Source organism: Gymnoscopelus microlampas (assembly GCF_963454915.1).
Source record: "Gymnoscopelus microlampas genome assembly, chromosome: 21".
Lineage (NCBI taxonomy): Eukaryota > Metazoa > Chordata > Actinopteri > Myctophiformes > Myctophidae > Gymnoscopelus > Gymnoscopelus microlampas.
Genome location: NC_139958.1, coordinates 306,000 through 332,451, shown reverse-complemented (window position 1 = coordinate 332,451; position 26,452 = coordinate 306,000). Strand labels below are relative to the sequence as shown.

The 26,452-nt window shown below is 42.1% G+C and overlaps 2 protein-coding genes across 2 annotated transcripts; one reads left to right on the top strand and one right to left on the bottom strand.

Moving 5' to 3' along the window:
• Positions 1-688: 688 nt before the first annotated feature.
• Positions 689-26,441, top strand: LOC311037179 (general transcription factor 3C polypeptide 5-like). Its single transcript, XM_084046296.1, has 13 exons — positions 689-860; positions 1,438-1,575; positions 2,368-2,408; positions 3,064-3,221; positions 4,337-4,532; positions 4,894-5,077; positions 11,137-11,241; positions 15,597-15,711; positions 18,947-19,027; positions 22,312-22,403; positions 23,864-23,946; positions 24,428-24,570; positions 25,199-26,441. The coding sequence occupies exons 1-13, from the start codon at positions 792-794 to the stop codon at positions 25,372-25,374; spliced, it is 1,581 nt and encodes a 526-aa protein (XP_083902422.1). The 5' UTR covers positions 689-791; the 3' UTR covers positions 25,375-26,441.
• Positions 19,491-20,963, bottom strand: LOC311038299 (E3 ubiquitin-protein ligase synoviolin-like; the record flags this gene model as incomplete). Its single annotated transcript, XM_084047724.1, has 1 exon — positions 19,491-20,963. One exon carries the CDS (start codon positions 20,961-20,963, stop codon positions 19,491-19,493), a length of 1,473 nt encoding a protein of 490 aa, XP_083903850.1.
• Positions 26,442-26,452: the final 11 nt, after the last annotated feature.

Below are 26,452 nucleotides of genomic sequence, written 5' to 3'. Positions count from 1 at the left end.
TAGTCAACATTTGGGGAAAGCGGGTAAACAGCTTATATTTATCATTTGTACATGTTTAGAGAAATACAGGCTTTACTGGTGACATTCAAACTTAAACTGGGAGGGTGGAGCTAAGACTCTCGTAGATACGAAAATAAAAGTCAGACTCGATAAAATACGTCATATATATAATATATTAAATACATCTATAAAATATATAATATATTAAATACATCTATAATATATATATAATATATTAAATACATCTAGTCTAACACAGAAGTTATGATTCAGGAAGGTTGTAAATCGGACATATTTGAGCGGAAAACTGCCAGAGGGTTTTAAACCACAGAGTTATAATGTTTATAATAATAATAATTATAATAATAATAATTTAAACCACAGAGTTATAATGTTTATAATAATAATAATTATAATAATAATTTACACACAGAGTTATAATGTTTATAATAATAATAATTATAATAATAATTTAAACCACAGAGTTATAATGTTTATAATAATAATTATAATAATAATTTAAACACAGAGTTATAATGTTTTAAACGTTTGAAAACAGACAGACAGACAGACAGACAGTCGTGGTAGGAACTGTGGACAGAAGCGGGTGTTTCTACCCGGTATGATTTTGTGGTCGGACATGCGCATGCGTGGTTGCGTGTCTGACCACAAAACAATACCGGGCAGAAACAGTCGTAGCAGCGTTTTGATGTGTTTCTTATGAAAGAGTTGATTTATTCATATTATAATTATACTAATGTTTAATGAAGTAGATTATTATTATAATACTAATGGCTCACTGCAGGGATTCCAAGTCCAAGTTCACACTGAAGGAGCTGAGCCTGTTGGACACTGAGGAGGTGTGTGTGTGTGTGTGTGTGTGTGTGTGTGTGTGTGTGTGTGCGCGTGTGTGTGTGTGCGTGCGTGCGTGCGTGCGTGTGTAGGGATGGGTCGATATGAAAATCAAACGTCACGATTATTATTATTATTTGATTCAAAATATGCTTAAAACTTAAAAAGTCATTTTTAATTTAATCGAGTATTTCCCTTTTTCAATACTTTTACTTTTACTCCACTACATCTCAGTGGCAAATATTGTACTTTTACTCCACTACAAGTATTTGAAAACGTTAGTTACTAGTTACTTTGCAGATGTAAATGATTACATTATAAAACACACATTAACCACTTCAGCCCTATTTCATACCTAGGCTGTTTGAAAATAGCAGATCTACAAGCTCACGATGCGACGCGTTGTGAGCTTGTAGATCTGCTATTTTCAAACATTTTAGTACTTTTACTTCTGGTGCCTTAAGTATATTTTGAACACAGGCCTTTTTACTTGCAACAGAGTACTTCTACAGTGTGGTATTGATACTTATACTTGGCGTTTGTTTGTAATCAGGATAAAGTATACTAAGGTTATGTTCTCTCTAGGTGGGCGTGGCCTCTCCAGGCTCCTCCTCCACAGTGCACATAGAGGACAGACGGCTGGTGTGTGTCCACGTCCCCGCTGTTGTGTCCAACGTGGACAGAATGCTGGACACTATAGGAGGAGAGACAGGCCTGACCAAGGTCAGTGTTACTTATAGGAGCAGTTCTCAAACTTTTTCATGTCAAGGACCCCCGAATTGACACTTATTAGCCCGCGGACCCCCATTTGAAAAGATAAGCCAGGGACCCCCAATAAGAGAAGGTTTTTACGGCTCTAGCAGTGATTCTCAACCATTTTAATTTCATGGACCCCCAGTTTGACATGCATTAGGGCTACGGACCCCCCATTTAATGGCATTTATTTCTCTGGGACCCCAATTCATATTGTAAAATCAATGTTAATGTAACTCTGAGAGTGTACAAATGGAACCAAATGGACCCTAACGGGTCCATTTGGTTCCATTTGGACACTCTCAGAGTTACAGACCCATCAGGGTCCATTTGGTTCCTATCCATCATTTAGCTGGGGACCCCCTGGAACCCCCTCAAGTACCCCATGGGGTCCCCGGCCCCCACTTTGAGAACCAATGACTTAAAGGAGTAGTTCATAGTGGTCATCATCGTTTCCATGTTGAAAGATATTCACACATTTTTAAATGCTTGTAGATCTGCTATTTACATGTCATGATTAAATGTCAATCATTTCTTTGTATATTCCAGTTATTTGTCACATCTGCCTCAGTTTCCTGTGCAATGTTTGATTAGGAACAGAATGTCATATTAATATGTGATATTCATATTCATTAATGATATTTATATGTTCCATCGGCCAAACACACTAATTAAATCGTTAACACATTCCACGCCAGTGTGTTGTTGTGTGTTACTCAAACTCTTTAATGTGTTTGACCCCTGACCCCTGACCCTCCACAGACCTACGCTGACCCCAGCAGAAGGCTTGAGATGCGTTACAGGTTAGTTATTATAATATTATTATTATTATATATATATATATATATATATTATTATAATAATATAATATATTATAATATATTATAATATATTATAATATATTATAATATATTATTATATATTATAATATATTATAATAATATATTATTATGGGATATAGATGGGGTTAATATGGCATATTATAATATATTATAATAATATAATATTATAATATATTATTATATATTATTATATATTATAATATATTATTATATATTATTATATATTATAATAATATATTATTATGGGATATAGATGGGGTTAATATGGCATATTATAATATATTATAATAATATAATATTATAATATATTATTATATATTATTATATATTATTATATATTATTATATATTATAATATATTATAATAATATATTATTATGGGATATAGATGGGGTTAATATGGCATATTATAATATATTATAATTATATAATATTATAATATATTATAATATATTATAATATATTATAATATATTATTATATATTATTATATATTATAATATATTATAATATATTATTATATATTATAATAATATATTATTATGGGATATAGATGGGGTTAATATGGCATATTATAATATATTATAATTATATAATAAGTGATAATATGCGTTACAGGCCTAAGGATCCGTTCTGTCATTCTCTGTGTGGGAACCGCCTCCCCTCCAGCAACCTGCTGCTCAGAGTGACGCGCCGCACCAGGAGGAGCGACCCACAGACCACCAGCGTCTCCATGGACATCCTGGGGGTCATCGGGACCACCTACAAGTTCCAAGGTTCACATTAACATAACATATCTGATCTACAAGCTCATAGTCTCTGAAGAACAGATTCAGAGCTATGGGTTAGGAACGTGTGCGTGTTAGCTTACAAGTGGGCGTGCCTTCAGATCAGGAAGCAGGCCGCGCTTTACCCAATCAAATGTAGTGGGCGGGATTTACTGTCTGTGCGCTCCCTTCCCACTAAAAACAAACCGAAACTCATTTAACAACAGCGTCCTCGGAGCAGACAAAACCTAACTTGCTCTTTCATCATAGAAACAAGTGGGTTTATAACCCAAACCATCCATGTTCTCTGGGAGAAGTGGTGTTAGTGTTCTGTGTAGAAATATTGTTAGTGGGAATGAAAACATAGTCGCACCACCGGAAGTGGAAGGCTGAAGGCAGACCTAAACCCTGGTTTCCTTGCACACGGGTGCACTTGAGGGGGTTCCAGGGGGGTCCCCAGCTAAATGATGGATAGGAACCAAATGGACCCTGATGGGTCTGTAACTCTGAGAGTGTACAAATGGAACCAAATGGACCCGTTAGGCTCCATTTGGTTCCATTTGTACACTCTCAGAGTTAAATTAACATTGATTTTACAATATGAATTGGGGAAATAAGCTCCTCCCAGAGCCAAGTGAAAGAGTAAAAAACAGCAGAGGGCGCTGTTTTTCCTTTTAATTTGGCGATGGGTTCCCAGATTGACAAGCTCATAGCGCAGCACTATGAGCTTGTAGATCACATTAATATAACGTATCTGAATGTTGGAGAATATAAACCAGTTCAAACCTCTCTGAGGGACGGTTTCACACAGACTGGGAACACATCTGTGTCATTTTAACATTTCTTTGGGCTATTCAAAAAATAGCAGATCTACAACCTGAGTGCCACGCTGTGAGCTATAGATCTGCTATTTTTGAAAAATCGTGGAAAATAGCGCAGCACTATGAGCTTGTATATCTGCTATTTTTAGGAAAAAACTGTAAAATGTGAAGCTAACGTGTGTGTGTGTGTGTGTGTGTGTGTGTGTGTGTGTGTGTGTGTGTGTGTGTGTGTGTGTGTGTGTGTGTGTGTGTGTGTGTGTGTGTGTGTGTGTGTGTGTGTGTGTGTGTGTGTGTGTGTGGTAGGAATGGCAGACTTCCAGTGTCTGGCCGTCCAGTCAGAAGACGGAGAAGTCACATCTCTGTATGACAAGATCGTCCTCAGCCAATCAGAGAGCCAGGAGTTCTTTGAACAGCCGATGCCCGTCTTCCTCCCCCCGCCCATCTTCTCCCGCCTGGACAACCCTGTGGATTACTATTACCGCCCTGATATCCACCACAAGTAATCTATTACTACTACTACCGCCCTGATATCCACCACAAGTAATCTATTACTACTACTACCGCCCTGATATCCACCACAAGTAATCTATTACTACTACTGCCCTGACATGCACCACTAGTAATATAAAACGTCATGTTCAATGCTAGGAAAAGCCTCATTATATATATTTACACACTCACTCAGAGGAACACATTACATATACTGTACAAAACTCTTATCTCTGTATTTCATAAATTGTGTGTGTGTGTGTGTGTGTGTGTGTGTGTGTGTGTGTGTGTGTGTGTGTGTGTGTGTGTGTGTGTGTGTGTGTGTGTGTGTGTGTGTGTGTGTGTGTGTGTGTGTGTGTGTGTGTTATCAGCCAGGTTCCCATCACCAGGGAGAACTTCATCGGTCAGAACAGAGCTCGCAGACCTCACAACGCCATCTTTGTCTCCTTCACAGACCCCACCGTGCCCTCGGCCTCCATAGAGGCGGCGCGCGCCAACTGGCAACGACTGTGTCAGAAAGAGTACGACAAGGAGACCCAAGACAAGCTCACTAAGGTTACCTATATACCTATACCATATACCTACTATACCACCTATATACCTATACCATATATATATATATATACCATATATAAAGAGTACGACAAGGAGACCCAAGACAAGCTCACTAAGGTTACCTATATACCTATACCATATACCTACTATACCACCTATATACCTATACCATATATATATATATATACCATATATAAAGAGTACGACAAGGAGACACAAGACAAGCTCACTAAGGTTACCTATATACCTATACCATATGTATATATATATATATATATATATATATATATATACCATATATAAAGAGTACGACAAGGAGACACAGGACAAGCTCACTAAGGTCCTATATAATACCTTATACCATTGGTTCTCAAAGTGGGGTCCGGGGACCCCCAGGGGTCCTTGAGGGAGTTCCAGGGGGTCCCCAGCTAAATGATAGATTAGGCACCAAATGGACCCATATGGGTCTGTAACTCTGAGAGTGTACAAATGGAACCAAATGGACCTTAACGGGTCCATTTGTACACTCTCAGAGTTACATTGACATAGATTTTACAATATAAATTGCGGTCCAAGTGATAGAAATGCCATTAAATGGGGGTCCGTAGCCTAATGCATGTCAAACTGGGGGTCCTTGAAATTAAAATGGTTGAGAATCACTGCTAGAGCCGTAAAAAATCTTCTCTTATGGGTGTCCCTGGCATATCTTTTCAAATGGGGGTCCGCGGGCTAATACGTGTCTATTTGGGGGTCCTTGACATGAAAAAGTTTGAGAACCACTGCCTTATACCATATACCTATACCTATACATATACATATACATATACATATACATATACATATACATATACATATACATATAATATATATAAAGAGTACGACCAGGAGACCCAGGACAAGCTCACCAAGGCCAGTGTCATGGTTTTATATCTTATTTGGCTTTTTCTGTCTTTCTTTTTTTTAAAGACATAAAGTAAAATAAAGACAGAAAAACTTTACACATATCCCGCAAGACAAAGGATAACAAACTAGAAAAAGTGTTCCTCGGAGCACAGACGCTCTTAATCCAGAGCGATTTACAGTAAGCAAGGACACGACGTGTGGAGCGTTGTCCAGGGTGTTTTAGGGCGGATTCACACTGCGGCCTTGGAACCAGCCTTGAGGCTGGTAGGAAGGAATACCTGGGAAGGAATTGGTAAAGCGTGTGCACTTTGTGAGAAGTTTTATAAGGTTTTCAATAGGGGGCGAGCCTAACTTGTTAGCAATGTTTTTTAAAAAGCTATACCCTTACCTAATACCATTCCAAAAATCTAAAACTTCTCACAAAGTACACTTATAATAGATGCTAGCTTTACAAATTCCTTCCCAGGTATTCCTTCCAACCAGCCTCAAGGCTGGTTCAAGGCCGCAGTGTGAATCCGCCTTTAGAGAAGAGAGAAGAGTCTAGGACGTGTGGAGCGTTGTCCAGGGTGTTTTAGAGAAGAGAGAAGAGTCTAGGACGTGTGGAGCGTTGTCCAGGGTGTTTTAGAGAAGAGAGAAGAGTCTAGGACGTGTGGAGCGTTGTCCAGAGTGTTTTAGAGAAGAGAGAAGAGTCTAGGACGTGTGGAGCGTTGTCCAGAGTGTTTTAGAGAAGAGAGAAGAGTCTAGGACGTGTGGAGCGTTGTCCAGGGTGTTTTAGAGAAGAGAGAACAGTCTAGGACGTGTGGAGCGTTGTCCAGGGTGTTTTAGAGAAGAGAGAAGAGTCTAGGACGTGTGGAGCGTTGTCCAGGGTGTTTTAGAGAAGAGAGAAGAGTCTAGGACGTGTGGAGCGTTGTCCAGGGTGTTTTAGAGAATAGAGAACAGTCTAGGACGTGTGGAGCGTTGTCCAGAGTGTTTTAGAGAAGAGAGTAGAGTCTAGGACGTGTGGAGCGTTGTCCAGAGTGTTTTAGAGAAGAGAGAAGAGTCTAGTAGTCCAGGGGCCAGGCCATATTTTGGTACCACCTAAGGTGATCGTAAAGTTTTTGTATTTTTGTCTTCCTACATGTCTCTAGTTTATATTTTGGTATGATAACCCTTCCAATCTTGTAGCTTAATGGCAGTTATCACTACCTACCGGCTAATGTATCCGGTAGGAGACACAAAGTAGAATCTTTGTGTCTCCTACCCCGGGCATCAAATTATTGCGACAAAAAACAAAATATATCCATGTATTCAAGGCTTCATGGGGTGTGCAATTGATAACTTCTCAGATTTTTGGTGTTTGCAAAAAGACTGCTTTCCATAAGCTTGTAAAAGCTGACCCTCCTTCGGTCTGGGGTGGTCATAGCTGAATGGGTAGAGAGTCCCCCTGAAAAACTTAAAGGAGGAATTCACCCAAAATAATATTTATTTTCTATCAATTGCACACCCCATGAAGCCTTGAATACATGGATATATTTGTTTTTTGTCGCAATAATTTGATGCCCGGGGTAGGAGACACAAAGATTCTACTTTGTGTCTCCTACCGGATACATTAGCCGGTAGGTAGTGATAACTGCCATTAAGCTACAAGATTGGAAGGGTTATCATACCAAAATATAAACTAGAGACATGTAGGAAGACAAAAATACAAAAACTTTACGGTCACCTTAGGTGGTACCAATTTGTGTTGAATATCAGTGTTGGCCCCTGGACTATAGGACGTGTGGAGCGTTGTCCAGGGTGTTTTAGAGAAGAGAGAAGAGTCTAGGACGTGTGGAGCGTTGTCCAGGGTGTTTTAGAGAAGAGAGAAGAGTTTAGGACGTGTGGAGCGTTGTCCAGGGTGTTTTAGAGAAGAGAGAAGAGTCTAGGACGTGTGGAGCGTTGTCCAGAGTGTTTTAGAGAAGAGAGAAGAGTCTAGGACGTGTGGAGCGTTGTCAAGGGTGTTTTAGAGAAGAGAGAAGAGTCTAGGACGTGTGGAGCGTTGTCCAGGGTGTTTTAGAGAAGAGAGAAGAGTCTAGGACGTGTGGAGCGTTGTCCAGAGTGTTTTAGAGAAGAGAGAAGAGTCTAGGACGTGTGGAGCGTTGTCCAGAGTGTTTTAGAGAAGGGAGAAGAGTCTAGGACGTGTGGAGCGTTGTCCAGAGTGTTTTAGAGAAGAGAGAAGAGTCTAGGACGTGTGGAGCGTTGTCCAGGGTGTTTTAGAGAAGAGAGAACAGTCTAGGACGTGTGGAGCGTTGTCCAGGGTGTTTTAGAGAAGAGAGAAGAGTCTAGGACGTGTGGAGCGTTGTCCAGGGTGTTTTAGAGAAGAGAGAAGAGTCTAGGACGTGTGGAGCGTTGTCCAGGGTGTTTTAGAGAATAGAGAACAGTCTAGGACGTGTGGAGCGTTGTCCAGAGTGTTTTAGAGAAGAGAGAAGAGTCTAGGACGTGTGGAGCGTTGTCCAGAGTGTTTTAGAGAAGAGAGAAGAGTCTAGTAGTCCAGGGGCCAGGCCATATTTTGGTACCACCTAAGGTGATCGTAAAGTTTTTGTATTTTTGTCTTCCTACATGTCTCTAGTTTATATTTTGGTATGATAACCCTTCCAATCTTGTAGCTTAATGGCAGTTATCACTACCTACCGGCTAATGTATCCGGTAGGAGACACAAAGTAGAATCTTTGTGTCTCCTACCCCGGGCATCAAATTATTGCGACAAAAAACAAAATATATCCATGTATTCAAGGCTTCATGGGGTGTGCAATTGATAACTTCTCAGATTTTTGGTGTTTGCAAAAAGACTGCTTTCCATAAGCTTGTAAAAGCTGACCCTCCTTCGGTCTGGGGTGGTCATAGCTGAATGGGTAGAGAGTCCCCCTGAAAAACTTAAAGGAGGAATTCACCCAAAATAATATTTATTTTCTATCAATTGCACACCCCATGAAGCCTTGAATACATGGATATATTTGTTTTTTGTCGCAATAATTTGATGCCCGGGGTAGGAGACACAAAGATTCTACTTTGTGTCTCCTACCGGATACATTAGCCGGTAGGTAGTGATAACTGCCATTAAGCTACAAGATTGGAAGGGTTATCATACCAAAATATAAACTAGAGACATGTAGGAAGACAAAAATACAAAAACTTTACGGTCACCTTAGGTGGTACCAATTTGTGTTGAATATCAGTGTTGGCCCCTGGACTATAGGACGTGTGGAGCGTTGTCCAGGGTGTTTTAGAGAAGAGAGAAGAGTCTAGGACGTGTGGAGCGTTGTCCAGGGTGTTTTAGAGAAGAGAGAAGAGTTTAGGACGTGTGGAGCGTTGTCCAGGGTGTTTTAGAGAAGAGAGAAGAGTCTAGGACGTGTGGAGCGTTGTCCAGAGTGTTTTAGAGAAGAGAGAAGAGTCTAGGACGTGTGGAGCGTTGTCAAGGGTGTTTTAGAGAAGAGAGAAGAGTCTAGGACGTGTGGAGCGTTGTCCAGGGTGTTTTAGAGAAGAGAGAAGAGTCTAGGACGTGTGGAGCGTTGTCCAGAGTGTTTTAGAGAAGAGAGAAGAGTCTAGGACGTGTGGAGCGTTGTCCAGAGTGTTTTAGAGAAGGGAGAAGAGTCTAGGACGTGTGGAGCGTTGTCCAGAGTGTTTTAGAGAAGAGAGAAGAGTCTAGGACGTGTGGAGCGTTGTCCAGAGTGTTTTAGAGAAGAGAGAAGAGTCTAGGACGTGTGGAGCGTTGTCCAGAGTGTTTTAGAGAAGAGAGAAGAGTCTAGGACGTGTGGAGCGTTGTCCAGAGTGTTTTAGAGAAGAGAGAAGAGTCTAGGACGTGTGGAGCGTTGTCCAGAGTGTTTTAGAGAAGAGAGAAGAGTCTAGGACGTGTGGAGCGTTGTCCAGGGTGTTTTAGAGAAGAGAGAAGAGTCTAGGACGTGTGGAGCGTTGTCCAGAGTGTTTTAGAGAAGAGAGAAGAGTCTAGGACGTGTGGAGCGTTGTCCAGAGTGTTTTAGAGAAGAGAGAAGAGTCTAGGACGTGTGGAGCGTTGTCCAGAGTGTTTTAGAGAAGGGAGAAGAGTCTAGGACGTGTGGAGCGTTGTCCAGAGTGTTTTAGAGAAGAGAGAAGAGTCTAGGACGTGTGGAGCGTTGTCCAGAGTGTTTTAGAGAAGAGAGAAGAGTCTAGGACGTGTGGAGCGTTGTCCAGGGTGTTTTAGAGAAGAGAGAAGAGTCTAGGACGTGTGGAGCGTTGTCCAGGGTGTTTTAGAGAAGAGAGAAGAGTCTAGGACGTGTGGAGCGTTGTCCAGGGTGTTTTAGAGAAGAGAGAAGAGTCTAGGACGTGTGGAGCGTTGTCCAGGGTGTTTTAGAGAAGAGAGAAGAGTCTAGGACGTGTGGAGCGTTGTCCAGGGTGTTTTAGTAGGGGGCAGTAACTGGGAGCCAATGGAGGGAGAGGAGAAGGGGGGAGACGTGATCATTTTGGCTGGTTGAAGACCAAGCGTGCTGCGGCATTCTGGATCATTTGGAGAGGCTTCAGGTTTCACTGCAGGACGCTGTGTGTGTGGACGCTGCCTTCATGATTTGCGGCATTTTGTTCAAAACGGGTCATCTTAGATGTCAATCTTAGCCAATCAGAATGGAATATGAAAAATCAAACAGATCCGTCTTGATCACATGACTATAGAGATCATGTGATCACATGACTATAGAGATCATGTGATCACATGACTATAGAGATCATGTGTACCAATTTGTGTGAAATTTGGATAAATTACAGTAAAGTAAAAGGCCTGTATTCAACATGTTACTTGAGTAAAAGTGCAAAAGTATTGGCATCAAAATATACTTAAACTACCAAAAGTGAAAGTACTAAAATGTTTGAAAATAGCAGATGTACAAGCTCACAACGCGTCGCAAAATACCTAAAAATTGTACTTAAGCACAGTGCTTGAGTAAATGTACTTAGTTACTTTACACCACTGGAAATGACAAAAAATATGAATTTCCCCCACTGTTTTACATCAGTAAAATGTGATGTGATTCTAACTGAACAAACGTTATAGTGAGGATTATATCAGAATACCTTTTTAACAAAGAACCTTTTGTTTTTACAGAAGATATCAGGTCACATACATACTTAGAGAATGCTGACCCCCCCCCCCCCTCCCTTGTGGTTTCCAGATGTTTGAGCAGCGTCCCATCTGGTCCAGGAACGCGGTGAAGGCCAACTTAGACATCCATCCTGAGAAACTCAAACTGCTGCTGCCTGTGTGTGCCTACTACATGGTGAGAAACATCTGTATACACACTATGTAACATCTGTATACACATCTGTATACACTGTGTAACATCTGTATACACTTTGTAACATCTGTATCAGGGGTCGCGCTAGGATTTTAATCTGCCGGTCCCAATGTCCGGAAGGATTCAAATTTACCGGATATCTGACAAAAATAACGGTCATAATTATTTTTATGCTTTAATGACAAGCAGGTGCGTAAATACAGCATAACACTTAGGCCTACAGCATTATATTTTGGATTGAGCTATTTGAACATGAACCATCATAATATTAATATACACATTTTATATAGCAGGGTCATCTTACACAAATACATTAATTACCTACATTACCATTTGCGCATGCTGCGTGCGTAATAGTTTCTCAATAATCAATTGCGTTTGTATGCATTTTCTAATCAAAGGGCACTGCACAAAATTGGGCATTTCAGATTAATCCTTCATAATGTGGCTCAGCTGACCTGTTAGGGTAATACATTATAGACCACTACTCACTCACAGGAGGTTATACTGTATAATTAGACAGTGGATGCGGTCCGTGCGTCTGGACAGCCGTGGGAAAGTTGATGAGTTGTGAGAATCTTGTCGTCTCCTCATAGAGCTATTCAGTTCAAAGTGGTAACGTTTTAACGTGTCCACCTCATAGAGTTAAAAATAGGTCCACGATTATGATTAACGTCGTGTTTCAGCTCGATGCCATAGTTGCAGTAGCCTATAGCTGTTGTGAAGAGTATTTACGCATCTGTGTTAGATTTCATCTTCAACCTGCACTGTTTTAAACTGTAGGGCAACTTGCCAACTTTACTTACAAGTGCCCTTGTATTAGCCTAGTATCTGTGATATATTCTAACTCGTAATGATACAACTTGTGTGTAACTGGCTGTTAAATACACAACTTTATATAATGTAACTTGTAACCGGACCGCGGTGTCTCTGTCTGTCTGCCGAGACCGCCGTCTCTACGCAGCAGCAACAACTAGCTCTCTTTTTCCTGTTGTAGGCTACCTTCACAATAAAGTGTCTCCCATTTACCGCCCAATGCAGCACATTTTACACTGGTTATTAGTAACAGGAAATAGGTGTAACCTAACAGCGTGTGACAAACTATTTTCGTTCTACGTCTCTCTCTCTCCCAGAAACACACGCACGCTGTTAAGAGAGAGAGAGAAAGAGCGAGCTTGCAAAGCAGAGGATTTGAAATGTGCCTAATTTTGCCGTGATAATTAATGAACAGCCGTGTCATTATCAACCGGTCAGGATGTCCGGAGAGATTTATTTTTTACGGTCTTTGTCATAAAAAAACGGTCAAAACCGGCAATTATCGGACTAACGCGACCTCTGATCTGTATATGTTATTACATTACATTACAGTCATTTAGCAGACGCTTTTATCCAAAGTGACTTACAATAAGTGTATTCAACATAGGTAGGGAACAAAACTACTAATCACCAGAAGTCTGAAGTGTATTCTCTTCTAAAACAAGCAACTAAGAGTATACCTAGCGCTAAGGTAAAAGTGCAATATATCAGCTACATCTGAAACAGAGACAAATAGGACAATCAAATGAGTAAGAGATAAAACAATCAAATATCAAATAAACAAGATCCAATAAAACAAGCGTTCGTACAAATGATTGACAAGTAGGCCAGGCAAATAGGAAGGGTAGTGTTTCCTGAAGAGGTGGGTTTTCAGCCTGTGGTGAAAGATGTGCAGTGACTCTGCTGTCCTGACATCAGTGACTCTGCTGTCCTGACATCAGTGTCTCTGCTGTCCTGACATCAGTGACTCTGCTGTCCTGACATCAGTGACTCTGCTGTCCTGACATCAGTGACTCTGCTGTCCTGACATCAGTGTCTCTGCTGTCCTGACATCAGTGACTCTGCTGTCCTGACATCAGTGTCTCTGCTGTCCTGACATCAGTGTCTCTGCTGTCCTGACATCAGTGACTCTGCTGTCCTGACATCAGTGACTCTGCTGTCCTGACATCAGTGACTCTGCTGTCCTGACATCAGTGTCTCTGCTGTCCTGACATCAGTGTCTCTGCTGTCCTGACATCAGTGTCTCTGCTGTCCTGACATCAGTGACTCTGCTGTCCTGACATCAGTGTCTCTGCTGTCCTGACATCAGTGACTCTGCTGTCCTGACATCAGTGACTCTGCTGTCCTGACATCAGTGACTCTGCTGTCCTGACATCAGTGTCTCTGCTGTCCTGACATCAGTGACTCTGCTGTCCTGACATCAGTGTCTCTGCTGTCCTGACATCAGTGTCTCTGCTGTCCTGACATCAGTGTCTCTGCTGTCCTGACATCAGTGTCTCTGCTGTCCTGACATCAGTGACTCTGCTGTCCTGACATCAGTGACTCTGCTGTCCTGACATCAGTGACTCTGCTGTCCTGACATCAGTGTCTCTGCTGTCCTGACATCAGTGTCTCTGCTGTCCTGACATCAGTGTCTCTGCTGTCCTGACATCAGTGTCTCTGCTGTCCTGACATCAGTGACTCTGCTGTCCTGACATCAGTGACTCTGCTGTCCTGACATCAGTGACTCTGCTGTCCTGACATCAGTGTCTCTGCTGTCCTGACATCAGTGTCTCTGCTGTCCTGACATCAGTGTCTCTGCTGTCCTGACATCAGTGACTCTGCTGTCCTGACATCAGTGTCTCTGCTGTCCTGACATCAGTGTCTCTGCTGTCCTGACATCAGTGTCTCTGCTGTCCTGACATCAGTGTCTCTGCTGTCCTGACATCAGTGTCTCTGCTGTCCTGACATCAGTGACTCTGCTGTCCTGCTGTCCACCATCTTTGTAGGTGACTAGAAGACGTTCGGGCCGCTACGCGGCCCGAACGTCTAGCGTGACGCGTCGTTCACTTTGCAGTGCCACCTTACAGGCACCTCACAGTGTGAGAGAGAGTTTTGTGCTCTCCTAAATCCACGGCAGGCTTTGAAAGTACCCACTTCAGAAAGAGGTGACGTGCATCACCTCTCCAATGACCAAAACCCGCTATGGAAGCCGTCGAACTGGTGCGATCTGACGGCATCCTAGAATTTATAGGTAGGATGTGATGTCATGCGTGATGTCATGCTGTCGTGAGATTACGTCACACTGGCGTGATGTCAGATGACGTCACACTGGCCACATACAACGTACGTACATACTGACAACCGACATGGCACAGGATTCAAATTGTATATGTAGATAAACTGAACACTATGTATCATTGTAGGTGATAAACTGAACACTATGTATCATTGTAGGTGACACACTGAACACTATGTATCATTGTAGGTGACACACTGAACACTATGTATCATTGTAGGTGACACACTGAACACTATGTATCATTGTAGGTGATAAACTGAACACTATGTATCATTGTAGGTGACACACTGAACACTATGTATCATTGTAGGTGATGAACTGAACACTATGTATCATTGTAGGTGATAAACTGAACACTATGTATCATTGTAGGTGATAAACTGAACACTATGTATCATTGTAGGTGATAAACTGAACACTATGTATCATTGTAGGTGACACACTGAACACTATGTATCATTGTAGGTGATAAACTGAACACTATGTATCATTGTAGGTGATAAACTGAACACTATGTATCATTGTAGGTGATAAACTGAACACTATGTATCATTGTAGGTGATGAACTGAACACTATGTATCATTGTAGGTGATAAACTGAACACTATGTATCATTGTAGGTGATAAACTGAACACTATGTATCATTGTAGGTGATAAACTGAACACTATGTATCATTGTAGGTGATAAACTGAACATTGTGTATCATTGTAGGTGATAAACTGAACATTGTGTATCATTGTAGGTGATAAACTGAACACTGTGTATCATTGTAGGTGATAAACTGAACATTGTGTATCATTGTAGGTGATAAACTGAACATTGTGTATCATTGTAGGTGATAAACTGAACATTGTGTATCATTGTAGGTGATAAACTGAACACTGTGTATCATTGTAGGTGATAAACTGAACATTGTGTATCATTGTAGGTGATAAACTGAACACTATGTATCATTGTAGGTGATAAACTGAACACTATGTATCATTGTAGGTGACACACTGAACACTGTGTATCATTGTAGGTGATAAACTGAACATTGTGTATCATTGTAGGTGATAAACTGAACATTGTGTATCATTGTAGGTGATAAACTGAACATTGTGTATCATTGTAGGTGATAAACTGAACATTGTGTATCATTGTAGGTGATAAACTGAACATTGTGTATCATTGTAGGTGATAAACTGAACATTGTGTATCATTGTAGGTGATAAACTGAACATTGTGTATCATTGTAGGTGACCGGTCCTTGGAGGAGTCTGTGGGTCAGGCTGGGATACGACCCCAGAAAGAGTCCCGAATCCAAAAGATACCAACTGCTGGACTTCAGGATCCGCTACAGTCCTAAACATGGTAATATCCTACTATAATTCTAGTAACCTCTGTCTGTAGTGGGTCTGTAGTGGGAGTAGGTGAAGCTACCCGGTTCTCCTCAGTGGCTGGACCAATTGCTCTGATTTCGCACACAGCCATTGACCATTACCATCTGAACTTAACTGTGAAGCCCGTTTCTCAATTTCATCAAATCTCAGCTTCTTATTAGCGTTTTTGTGTCAAACAATGTCGCCTCCCGGGTTGCCAGATCATGTGCGCATATCCTCCCACGGATGCGTCGACCGGGTATGGTCTAGTTAATAATAATAATAATAATAACATGGTAGTATTAACTCTTTCATTGCCACGGACGGGAATTCCCGTCTGATTCATTAGTAATTGTTTCATAAAAGCCATTCTCTGTCACTCACTCCAACTATGGGTCACGACCCACTGTGGGGTCGTTGGGGGGTGCCGTTGGGGTCGTGGGGGGGTGCCGTTGGGGTCGTGGGGGGGGTGCATTGGCAACCAAAAAAATGATTTTTTTTATCAAGAAGAAAAAGAAAAAAAAAAAAGTTTTCACCAACATGAAGGGACTGTGATCAGGGTTGGGAAGTAACGGATTACATGTAACGGGCGTTACAGGAGGATTACATTCTCCCCTTCCCCTCATCAATTTTACAAACAATTTTCGCTGCACATAACCAGTGGGAGGTTTGATTTCAAGACTATATTCCAGCTTAAAATGCGCAGAAGCCAAGCAACGCTTTTGACAGAGAGAGAGAGGGGGGAGAGAGAGACAGCATGAGAGAGAGATAGATAAATGAGTGACCCCAAATCCTATCATTATAAAGCCCTCAAAAGCCAAGAGATGAACATAGAGAAGAGTCCCCTAAGGATAAGGATAATTCCTTTTAACAGGTCGTTCATGGAAGTCCTTGCGGTCTTGTTTCCAATGAGAACCTGTGAGCAATTAGGGGTTAAGAGTCTTGCTCAGGGACAAATTTCATTTCATCGACTCATATGCTGGCGTGGCCTGGAATCGAACCTGGGGCAACCAGGGCCTCTGGCTCCCTAGGCGGGCTCACTAACCACTCAGCTATGGCCGCCCCTCAGTCAGATGGTCCTGATGCTGAACAAACCAACATCAGCCCCTATAGACAATCCTAACAATAACCAGCCTCCGGACAGTGACATCACTCCCCAACAAATCCGACCCAACCAAATTATTACTCAACAGAAACAAAAATACGAGAACTATTGGATCGAAACAACAAAGACCCAAAGTAAACTTAATGTCTATCTGGCCCTAAACAGACAATACACTGTGGCAGAATATTTGAGCATGGTGACTGATAACAAAGTGAGAAAAACCTTAACAATGTACAGACTCAGTGAGCACAGCCTAGCCATGGAGAAAGGCTCATATAGACAGACCTGTCTGTCCAGAGAGGACAGGCTGTGTGGAGACAGACCTGTCTGTCCAGAGAGGACAGGCTGTGTGGAGACAGACCTGTCTGTCCAGAGAGGACAGGCTGTGTGGAGACAGACCTGTCTGTCCAGAGAGGACAGGCTGTGTGGAGACAGACCTGTCTGTCCAGAGAGGACAGGCTGTGTCTCACTGTGGAGACACACCTGTCTGTCCAGAGAGGACAGGCTGTGTCTCACTGTGGTCAAGAGAGAGCTCCACTTCTTGACTGCATGTGACAAATATAAACACATAAGAGACATTGTATTATTTGTTATGATTCTGAACATGTATTATTATTTTGTATCATAATGTATGTAATGCTTTGGCAATATAAGAATGCTTGTCGTGCCAATAAAGCATATTTGAATTGAATTGATAGAGTATCATAGAGATAGTGATATATTATTGATTCTAAACATGTAAACATGACCTGCTTTAATTACTTCAGTCTATATTAGTAGTTTAATGACTGGTATTAACATTCTATTGTCATGTTCATTGACATGTTCTATTGTTGTATTGTTGTATTGTGTAGGATACTCTCTCAGTGACATGTTCTATTGTTGTATTGTGTAGGATACTCTCTCAGTGACTTGTTCTATTGTTGTATTGTTCTATTGTTGTATTGTGTAGGATACTCTCTCAGTGACATGTTCTATTGTTGTATTGTGTAGGATACTCTCTCAGTGACATGTTCTATTGTTGTATTGTGTAGGATACTCTCTCAGTGACATGTTCTATTGTTGTATTGTGTAGGATACTCTCTCAGTGACATGTTTTATTGTTCTATTGTTATATTGTTCTATTGTTGTATTGTGTAGGATACTCTCTCAGTGACATGTTCTATTGTTGTATTGTGTAGGATACTCTCTCAGTGACATGTTGTATTGTTGTATTGTGTAGGATACTCTCTCAGTGACATGTTTTATTGTTCTATTGTTATATTGTTCTATTGTTGTATTGTGTAGGATACTCTCTCAGTGACATGTTCTATTGTTGTATTGTGTAGGATACTCTCTCAGTGACATGTTTTATTGTTGTATTGTGTAGGATACTCTCTCAGTGACATGTTTTATTGTTGTATTGTGTAGGATACTCTCTCAGTGACATGTTGTATTGTTGTATTGTGTAGGATACTCTCTCAGTGACATGTTCTATTGTTGTATTGTGTAGGATACTCTCTCAGTGACATGTTTTATTGTTGTATTGTGTAGGATACTCTCTCAGTGACATGTTCTATTGTTGTATTGTGTAGGATACTCTCTCAGTGACATGTTCTATTGTTGTATTGTGTAGGATACTCTCTCAGTGACATGTTGTATTGTTGTATTGTGTAGGATACTCTCTCAGTGACATGTTCTATTGTTGTATTGTGTAGGATACTCTCTCAGTGACATGTTCTATTGTTGTATTGTGTAGGATACTCTCTCAGTGACATGTTCTGTTGTTGTATTGTTCTATTATTCTATTGTTCAGGATACTCTCTCAGTGACATGTTTTATTGTTCTATTGTTATATTGTTCTGTTGTTGTATTGTTCTATTGTTGTATTGTGTAGGATACTCTCTCAGTGACATGTTCTATTGTTGTATTGTGTAGGATACTCTCTCAGTGACATGTTCTATTGTTGTATTGTGTAGGATACTCTCTCAGTGACATGTTCTATTGTTGTATTGTGTAGGATACTCTCTCAGTGACATGTTCTATTGTTGTATTGTGTAGGATACTCTCTCAGTGACATGTTCTATTGTTGTATTGTGTAGGATACTCTCTCAGTGACATGTTCTATTGTTGTATTGTGTAGGATACTCTCTCAGTGACATGCCAGTGAAGACCAAGAGGAGCACGCTGGTCTACACTCTGCCAAACACCTTCAACAAAACAGGTGAGAGACTTAAGACCTGTTTGAGATGAATGAACAACACACACATAATGTCATGTAAATAAGATGCCCCCCACACACACACACACACACACACACACACACACACACACACACACACACACACACACACACACACACACACACACACACACACACACACACACACACACACAGATGGACGGACAGGGTGCACAGGGGGGGGGGGGGGAACCCTACATTTAACACATTGAGTGTTTTTGAGAAGCTGTGCGTTATGTGGTAAAAAAAAAGCGATATTGTTTAGGGTGGTGATGTCACAGTGATGTCACCCTGAGGAGTCAGGGTGGTGTAGTGATGTCACCCTGAGGAGTCAGGGTGGTGATGTCACAGTGATGTCACCCTGAGGAGGAGGAGTCAGGGTGGTGTAGTGATGTCACCCTGAGGAGTCAGGGTGGTGATGTCATAGTGATGTCACCCTGAGGAGTCAGGGTGGTGATGTCACAGTGATGTCACCCTGAGGAGTCAGGGTGGCCAGGGTGCTGAGGTAGTGGTGGATGTGGAGCATGGCTGCGTCCAGCAGAGAGTGGATGTCCTGGAGACACTGGAGCCTGGCCTCCTGCTGGCCCTGTGCCTCCTCCATCAGCGCCCTCAGCTCCTCCTCAGACAGCCTGGAGGGAGGAGGAGGAGCCGGTGGCGCTTGGAGAAGCCACGGAGCCGCCGGGTAGGAGAAAGGAGGGAAGCCGGGAGGAAGGAGAGTTTCCACCGAGGCCTCCGCCTGGCTCTGTGCGGCGTCAGCACCGCCAGGAGGGGGCGCTCCAGAGAAGGGAGCCCAGAAAGGGAACAAGGCGACGGGAGGAAAGCCGGGCGGCGGCGTCCCCAGAGCCGCGTTGGCGGGGAGCGTGGCGGGGGCGTGGGCCGGGGGCGGGGCCGTGGGCGTGGCCTGAGCGTGGCGGAGGACGTCCATGCGACAGATGGGACAGGAGCGCTGCCTCTGGAACCAGGAGCGCAGGCAGAGACAGTGGAAGATGTGACCGCAGGGCAGCCTCTTGGCTCCGCCCAGCATCTCCTCTCGACACACCACGCACACGTTGTCGGACGCCCGCAGGTCGGCGGCCGTGGCGTCGGGATACATGGCGTTCATGTGGCGGACGGCCCGGCGGGACATCACCACGTCCGTGAGCGCCTTCCTCAGCTGCCTCATGGCCAGGTACAGCGGGCGAGTGGCGAACAGCGGGAAGCTGTGGGCGTGGATCATGACGGCCATGAAGGTGAGGTGCAGCAGCACCGTGACGCCCCCGGTGAACAGCTCGGTGTAGAGCATGTAGACGGCCTTGTTGTCCCAGGCCTGCTGGCCGTGCAGGTCCACGCTGTGCAGCAGGTACTTGACCAGCGTGGTCAGAACCATGGTCAGCAGCACGGCGTACTCCACGCCGAACACCAGCTGCACCGACGCCCCCTGGCTCGCCACGCTGCGGCAGGCGTGGCGCACGAACAGGAAGTCCAGGATTCCCAGCAGCGACACCAGGGAGCGCACCCTGAGGTGGAACAGCCAGGAGATGTTCAGGCTCCTCTCCATGAAGTCCACGCGGTCCTCGGCCAGCCAGTGGAAGCACTTGAGGAACAGCAGCAGGGTGAAGAGCGCCACGAAGCGCGGCGAGAGGTCGTCCCGGAACACGGTGAAGGCCACGCACGTCTCGGTGACGGCGTAGCCGCAGCGCTCCACCAGGTGCTCCGTCTCGGCGGCCCGCAGCTGTCCGAAGAACACCTTCCTCAGGACCTTCCCCAGCAGGTAGAGCAGCACCAGGGCCTGCAGGTACAGCACGGCCATGCTGAAGCTGCTCCGGCTCAGGTACACCACGGTGGGGTAGAACTGCTGCTTCAGGATGTAGGCGTGGGCCAGCACGGCGCCGCTCAGCGCCAGGCTGGTGGCCGTCACCAAGGCTGCTCGCACCATCATGGAGCTCTGGCAGGAGTCCAGGTCAATGTCAATGTCCTATAGGAGTCCAGGTCAATGTCAATGTCCTATAGGAGTCCAGGTCAATGTCTTATAGGAGTCCAGGTCAGTGTCTTATAGGAGTCCAGGTCAATGTCAATGTCCTATAGGAGTCCAGGTCAGTGTCTTATAGGAGTCCAGGTCAATGTCAATGTCTTATAGGAGTCCAGGTCAATGTCAATGTCTTATAGGAGTCCAGGTCAATGTCAATGTCCTATAGGAGTGAGTCCAGGTCAATGTCAATGTCCTATAGGAGTCCAGGTCAATGTCTTATAGGAGTCCAGGTCAGTGTCTTATAGGAGTCCAGGTCAGTGTCTTATAGGAGTCCAGGTCAGTGTCAGGATGTTGTCCTAGGCTGCCAGGCGTTGGTTATGTTGCTCTAACTTATTCAGCATGTAGGAGGATCCTCTAGTCTGTCTGTCTGCGTTTCCACCAATCCCTGTTCCTGTGTGTGTATTTGTCTTGTGCGGTATGCCCAAATATGGAGACGGCTGTGGTCATAACGGTGACATCGTGGCCTCTGGTACAACATGATGGATGATGTCATTCATCTCTGATGTCATATCTTATGACTTCATATTTCAGCCGGATCCACTATTGACTTCCATTAGTATTATATTTATGAAAGTATTCATTCACTGCCAGAGTAAATAAATAAATCAGAAACTGACAGTGATTCTCCATGGTTTCCTGGTGCTTCTGCGCAAAAAAAGGCGCCATAATATGGTTCATATCTTCTCTAGTGTGAAAAACTAACGCACAACACAGTCAAAAGGTGTCTTTGGCAGTGAGTGAGTTAAGTTAAGGAAATGATTGTAATAATAAATAAATACAAATATGCATGCTGGCAGTGTGTACGAGAAATGTGATATTAGTCACTGACTGACAGACAGACAGACTACAGTGCATTAATACATATTGGTTTACATGTTGTGTTTCTGTTCAGTGACTTCATGAACATGGTTTACATGTTGTGTTTCTGTTCAGTGACTTCATGGACATGGTTTACATGTTGTGTTTCTGTTCAGTGACTTCATGTACATGGTTTACATGTTGTGTTTCTGTTCAGTGACTTCATGGACATGGTTTACATGTTGTGTTTCTGTTCAGTGACTTCATGTACATGGTTTACATGTTGTGTTTCTGTTCAGTGACTTCATGGACATGGTTTACATGTTGTGTTTCTGTTCAGTGACTTCATGTACATGGTTTACATGTTGTGTTTCTGTTCAGTGACTTCATGGACATGGTTTACATGTTGTGTTTCTGTTCAGTGACTTCATGTACATGGTTTACATGTTGTGTTTCTCAGTCCCTCAGCCAGCCAGTGTGATGGACATTCCATGTCAGGACGGTCCCAGTACCAGCCGACAGCCTGCACCAGGAAATAAGTACCAACAGAAGGTCAGTTAAACCAACCAGCACCAGTATGATGTTAACATATAATACATCTATATACATCTATACACATCTATACTGTATAATGTAATATACATTGATCTAACAGAATGTAATATACATTGATCTAACAGAATGTAATATACATTGAACTAACAGAATGTAATATACATTGATCTAACAGAATGTAATATACATTGATCTAACAGAATGTAATATACATTGATCTAACAGAATGTAATATACATTGATCTAACAGAATGTAATATACATTGATCTAACAGAATGTAATATACATTGATCTAACAGAATGTAATATACATTGATCTAACAGAATGTAATATACATTGATCTAACAGAATGTAATATACATTGATCTAACAGAATGTAATATACATTGATCTAACAGAATGTAATATACATTGATCTAACAGAATGTAATATACATTGAACTAACAGAATGTAATATACATTGATCTAACAGAATGTAATATACATTGATCTAACAGAATGTAATATACATTGATCTAACAGAATGTAATATACATTGATCTAACAGAATGTAATATACATTGATCTAACAGAATGTAATATACATTGATCTAACAGAATGTAATATACATTGATCTAACAGAATGTAATATACATTGATCTAACAGAATGTAATATACATTGATCTAACATAATGTATTATACATTGATCTAACATAATGTAATATACATTGATCTAACAGAATGTAATATACATTGATCTAACAGAATGTAATATACATTGATCTAACAGAATGTAATATACATTGATCTAACAGAATGTAATATACATTGATCTAACAGAATGTAATATACATTGATCTAACAGAATGTAATATACATTGCACGGATCCAGTGCTCTTCATTCCGTGCATAGTCGCCTAGAAAACCCCAAAATCCGGTCATATGTATGGCGAGTCCCACGGTGGGCTTAACCGGTTGCAACCCGGAAAAATCCGGAAGCAGAGCAGTCCCCATGACAACATGTACCATTCTGTGTCTATCGGTACATAACTCATTCTGTGTCTATAGGTACATAACTCATTCTGTGTCTATCGGTACATAACTCATTCTGTGTCTATAGGTACATAACTCATTCTGTGTCTATAGGTATAGCTATAGGTAGGTAGACTGCGCTCCTCCGAAATGGTTTAGTCAATGAAGGAGATACGAGGCGGCTATGCACGGACTCTCAGGTTTTCCACTTGTCTATGCAGGAATGACACTCTGTGCAATATATACTAAGTCATGTGAGATCGGGTTGGGAATCTACAGCCGCATTCGTCCATGCACCGAGTTACTGCAGCCGAACAGAGAGACAGATGTTCAGACAGATGTTCAGACAGATGTTCAGACAGATGTTCAGACAGATGTTCAGACGGATGTTCAGACGGATGTTCAGGCAGATGTTCAGACAGATGTTGATGTGTTTTCAGGACTCCATGTACATCTTCAGAGAAGGGATGCTGCCTCCTCACAGACAGATGTTTTACCAGCTGTGTGATCTGGATGTAAAAAGGTAACTTAGCCGATCTACAGCTTACAATGTGTTGCAGAGCTTGTAGATCTACAGCTTACAACGTGTTGCAGAGCTTGTAGATCTACAGCTTACGTGTTGCAGAGCTTGTAGATCTACAGCTTACAACGTGTTGCAGAGCTTGTAGATCTACAGCTTACAACGTGTTGCAGAGCTTGTAGATCTACAGCTTACAACGTGTTGCAGAGCTTGTAGATCTACAGCTTACAACGTGTTGCAGAGCTTGTAGATCTACAGCTTACAACGTGTTGCAGAGCTTGTAGATCGGCTGTTTTCGAAAAAGTTTAGAAATTATTCGAGTAACGAATACCTAATTTAAAAGTGATTTAAAGTGATTAAAGTAATATTTGTTACTTTATTTTCTTGGTTTAATTATTTTATTTGTGTGTGTGTGCGCGTGCGCTTGTGCGTGTGCGTGCGTGCGTGCGTGCGTGTGTGTGTGTGTGTGTGTGTGTGTGTGCAGCATCCAGGACATCATGCAGCAGAATGATGGACAGGAGAAGGAGTGTGATGAGAAGGATGGATGGTGTCTCCCTCACACCACTGACCAGCTCAGAGACATCATCTCTAACATGATTAAGAAGGTCATCAGAGCCCAGAGACCCAGTAAGACCCTCACACTGACGTCTGACCTCTAGTAACACCCTAGCTACCCTAGCTCTGACCTCTGACCTCTAGTAAGACCCTAGCTCTGACCTCTGACCTCTAGAGACACAGTAAGACCCTAGCTCTGGTCCATAGCGTTAGAAGGAGTTCTCCTTAACGCTATGAGACTTTCCACAGTCTGTGGTGCAAAGGCTGGAAAGTCCCATAGCGTTAAGGAGAACTCCTAACGCTATGGACCAGAGCTAGTTAGATAAAGGATCTGCTTTCTGTCCCTAAAAGCGCAAATAAACGTGTTGAAGCAGCATTTAGTTTTTATGCTCCACATGTCTGGAACAAACTCCCAGAAAACTAAAGAACAACTAAAGACCTTTCTGTTTGATGCTGCCTTTGATTGAGTTACTTTCTATATAAATGCACCATTTTACTTTCTCTTTTCTTTCTCTTCTGCTCTGTAACTGTGTTTGTTATTTTTTATTCTTTAGGTTAATTGTTTAAAGCACATTAAAATGCCTTATTGTTGACATGTTCTTTACTATTACAACAGCCTTGTGCGTAGATGTGTGAAACACACTTCTGAAAGGCGCTGTACAGTCTATTAAGTTTATTATTATTACAATGGTTTCCGTAGCGTCTCCGGTCCCTCTGCCGCGCAGACGAGGAGGAATCGCCCGGCAGTCGTACGACGTGAACGACCAGGCTGACGAAGAGGAGGAGGATGAAGAGGAGGATGAGGAGGAGGACGAGTTCCAGCCGTCAGAAGGAAGTGAAAATGAGATGGAGACAGAGATGTTAGATTACATGTAAACACTAAAAACATCAAAAGTTAAAATATGGAGATAAGAGATTTATGCCCATATGTACATACATGTATATACGTTTTATAAAATGTATATATATATATATGTATATATATATATATATGTATATATATATATGCATTAGGGTTGTCCGATATTGGCTTTTTTACCGATAACCGATATACCGATATTGTCCAACTCTTAATTACCGATACCGATATCAACCGATACCGATATATGCGGGGATTATTGTGATTAGGGTAAGCTCAAATTTCATATCACACACACCATATACAGTAAGAACTCCTGTAACTTATTTATAAAGCAAAAAAAAAAAAAAAAAAAAAAAAATCCAAAAACCGATACCGATATTTTCCCGATATCAATTTTTATGCTAATATCGGCCGATAATATCGGGAGGCCGATAATATCGGACATCCCTAATATGCATATATACATATATATATACATATATAACGTTATATTAAACGTATATGTATGTTTTTCAGAAAACTGTCAGGATTTTGAAGGAATTAGTAGAATCAGCCTCAGGCCTAAACGGGGTAGCACAACGTGAGCTTGTTGATCTGCTATTTTCACCACTCTGTATGATGAAGTAGGACGTTAATCTACGAAAATATTCCAGGGGGTCCCCAGCTAAACCAGGGGGTCCCCAGCTAAATGAGTTAATACAGCATCACATTAACCATATTCTATATTTGGGATATTCAAATCAAAAATAGCTGATCTACAAGCTTGCTTGCAGATCGACCATTTCTTTTTACTTTTTTTTAAAATCTTGAATGATTTAAGAAAACATTTCTGTCAAAAAACTACTCTTCTGGTCCCTGGAAATAAATGTTCTCAGTTGGGGGTCCCTGGAAATAAATGTTCTCAGTTGGGGGTCCCTGGAAATAAATATTCTCAGTTGGGGGTCCGTGGTTAAATGTCTTTGTCATGAAAAAGCTTGAGACCCTGAAATAGGACATAAGACGCAAAAAGACCAAAAAAAAGAGATAGCTTTCCACAAGTTAATCTGTACATTGAGATGTTTTACTGTATAATGTACGTCAATAAAAATGTTT

What these genes read in the sequence shown, in the direction of transcription:
- LOC311037179 (XM_084046296.1), top strand. Translation starts at nt 792, where the DNA reads ATGGCTCACTGCAGGGATTCCAAGTCCAAGTTCACACTGAAGGAGCTG. An exon ending in GCCTGTTGGACACTGAGGAG is followed by an intron (nt 861 to 1,437) that starts GTGTGTGTGTGT and finishes TGTTCTCTCTAG; the next exon opens with GTGGGCGTGGCCTCTCCAGG. An exon ending in CCCAAGACAAGCTCACTAAG is followed by an intron (nt 5,078 to 11,136) that starts GTTACCTATATA and finishes TGTGGTTTCCAG; the next exon opens with ATGTTTGAGCAGCGTCCCAT.